The 3,120-nt window shown below is 40.4% G+C and overlaps 1 protein-coding gene across 1 annotated transcript; it reads left to right on the top strand.

Moving 5' to 3' along the window:
* Positions 1 to 287: 287 nt before the first annotated feature.
* LOC138998585 (general transcription factor II-I repeat domain-containing protein 2-like) lies at positions 288 to 2,090 on the top strand. Its single transcript, XM_070400728.1, has one exon. The coding sequence runs from the start codon at positions 288 to 290 to the stop codon at positions 2,088 to 2,090; it is 1,803 nt and encodes a 600-aa protein (XP_070256829.1).
* The last annotated feature ends 1,030 nt before the right edge of the window (positions 2,091 to 3,120 follow it).

The raw sequence follows: 3,120 nt of genomic DNA, 5'->3' as shown, positions 1-3,120 counted from the left end.
ATGGTGGAGGAACCGGCTCTGTAATCGTGCCGGTTCCCGCACCGCACCAGTGTGAGCCTGAGGTAAAAGCGGAGTTCCACCAATATGGGCACTGCTGAGGCTGAAATGATGTGGACTTGGAAGGTGCATTGATGGGCACTGATCAGACTGCATTGATGGGCAGTGCAGTCTGTATGTCTCTGTGTGGGCAAAGTTATTGTTGGTATATTGCTTTTGTAGCTCTGTATGTATATATATATATATTTATATATATATATATAGCAATTTGGAATCCCTAGGAAACAATGATGTCAAGAAAGAGAAAAATTGACTCGGAGTGTAGGCTATTCAAAGAACAGTGGACGTATGATTACTTTTTCATGCAGTACATGGAAAGAGCTGTGTGTTTGATATGCCAGAATATAGTGTCTGTGTTCAAAGAATACAATTTGCGTCGACACTATCAAACTCAACATAAAGATAAATATGATTGTTTGGTCGGAGAAGTGAGAAAAGATAAAATATTAAAACTGAAAAATACATTGACAACTCAGCAAAATACTTTTGTGAAGGAGAAGCAGCTAAATATTTCATCACTGCAAGCAAGTTTTCACGTTGCCAAGCTAATAGCGTGCACTGGCAGACCATTCGTGGAGGGAGAATTTGTTAAAGAATGCCTTCTTTCTGTTGCCAAAGAGATGTGTCCAGAGAAGGCCGATTTATTTAGTACAGTGAGTCTTTCAGGATCTACAATTACACGAAGGATTAAAGAAATGGGAGACAATTTGCATCAGCATTTGCAAAACTCCGCAAAAAAACTATCCTATTTTTCCTTGGCACTCGATGAAAGCAATGATGTTCGTGATTCTGCACAACTTCTAATTTTTATTCGTGGAACGAAGGACTATTTTGAAGTCACAGAAGAGCTTGCTGCACTGCAAAGCATCAAAGGAACAACTACAGGAGAGGATATCTATGAAAAAGTTTGCCAAACTGTGAATGGTTTGGAGCTGGCCTGGGCTAAACTAGCCAATGTGACAACTGATGGTGCTCCTAGCATGGTGGGGTCTAAGAAAGGAGTAATTGCTCACATTAACCAAGAGATGGACAAACATAACCATTCTCATCCAATAGCCATACACTGCCTCATCCACCAACAAGCGCTGTGTAGTAAATCACTGAAGTGGGACTCTGTTATGAAAATTGTGGTATATTGTGTTAACTCCATTAGAGTTAATGCACTTAACCACAGACAATTTCAGGAATTTCTGTCTGAGCTAGATGTTGCCTATGAAGATGTTCTGTACCACACAGAAGTCCATTGGCTGAGTCGAGGAAGAGTTTTGAAACAAATTCATGACTTACTTCCACAGATTACAGCTTTTCTGCTTTCAAAAAACAAAGAAGTACCAGAGCTCGATGATGCAGAATGGAAATGGCACCTCACCTTTCTGATAGATGTAACAAAGCTACTCAACAGTTTCAATGTGCAACTTCAAGAAAAGGGGAAGCTCATCTGTGATATGCAATCACATGTGAAAGCATTTGAAGTAAAATTAGGCCTCCTCATCAAACAAGTGAAGGAGAGAAATTTCTGCCATCTCCCCACAACTCAAAATCTGTTAGTGGAAAAACCATTCATTGCATTCCCAACCAAAACATGTGTAGATTCACTGGAAAAGTTGCAAAAGGAGTTCCAGTTTAGATTTAAAGAGCTTCATCTCCATGAACAGGACATACAGCTTTTCCGTAACCCATTTTCTATTGACATTGAAAATGTGGATACAATTTGCCAAATGGAACTGGCTAAACTGCAGAATTGTGACTCTCTGAACGACGCATTCAAGTCAAGCAGCCTTCCTAATTTCTATGCATCTCTCCCCTCTGAGACATATCCTAATCTCAGGAACCATGCACTCAAAATGGCAACCATCTTTGGCAGCACTTATGTCTGTGAACAGACTTTTTCCAGAATGAAACATCTGAAATCTCCAACCAGATCTAGACTAACTGATGCACACTTGCATCACTTGTTACGACTAGCAGTGACAAATATGGAACCGGACATGGACCATCTCATTAGCCAAAAGCAGGCCCATAGTTCCCACTGAAATACTGGTAAGTTTGTTGATTTAACTTTACTTGTTCTTCATTTTAAATATTGTATTTGTTCCTGTTTTGTTTTTTTACTTCAAAATAAGACATGTGCAGTGTGCACAGGAATTTGTTCATAGTTTTTTTCTAAACTATAGTCCGGCCCTCCAAAGGTCTGAGGGACAGTGAACTGGCCCCCTGTTTAAAAAGTTTGAGGACCCCTGGTCTAAAGTTATGTTGGAGTCCCCCAGAAACAGCTTCTCCTGTGGGATAGTTAATATTTATCACTCAAAGACTAACCTAAGTTAAAAAAAAAATAGATGATTTTAATCAGAAACCATCAGATTTTAAGGCTTAAATAAAAACAAGGTGGGGATCATGACTCTGATACTAATAATGAGGGGTTTTTCTGAAATCCGTGATATTGATTCTTTTAGCCTCTTACATGAAAGCAGACAGACTTCTATGGAGTTCACATGATAATGATAACTGTTCTAGAGAGAGAGAGAGAGCTTTAGATTTAACCATATGTACTTGAAACATCAACACCTTAGTTTTTTTAATTTGCCCTTCATAATGTTATAAAATGATAATGTGTACATTGTTTAAAAAATATGGGACTCTTTCATGCTACAGAGTTATGGATGGAGTGTTTGTGTGAACTAATATAAATTCAAAGTAAACATCATTACATAGCGGGCGGCGTCACTGGCGATGGGCTTCCAGAAGTGTCAGCGCATTGAACAGCTGGATCAAAGGGTCCATCAGGGCCATGCTTGATGGTGGTGTGGGCGTCCAGGGAGGAGTCAGCTGTGCCCTCTGGGTTGGCTAGGGGAATCCTGTTTGGGCGCCATCTGTTGGGGTCCAGCCCCAGCAGGTCCAGGGGTTCCCCAAGGCGTGGACGGAGTCAGCGAAGAAGGAATGACACGGAGGCAGCGTTCAGTCGATCATCATAGCCAGGTTTTCTAGCCAGGATCTCCAGCCAAGTTCTGTCACTTTTGCCAATTTTTAATATGAATTTATGATGTGATCAATAGGAAGACAGTT

This window comes from Myotis yumanensis, unplaced genomic scaffold (assembly GCF_028538775.1).
Source record: "Myotis yumanensis isolate MYYU_CA2020_CCGP unplaced genomic scaffold, mMyoYum1.0.hap1 SCAF_20, whole genome shotgun sequence".
In the NCBI taxonomy this organism is placed as follows: Eukaryota; Metazoa; Chordata; class Mammalia; order Chiroptera; family Vespertilionidae; genus Myotis; species Myotis yumanensis.
This window is presented reverse-complemented; position numbering and strand designations above follow the sequence as displayed.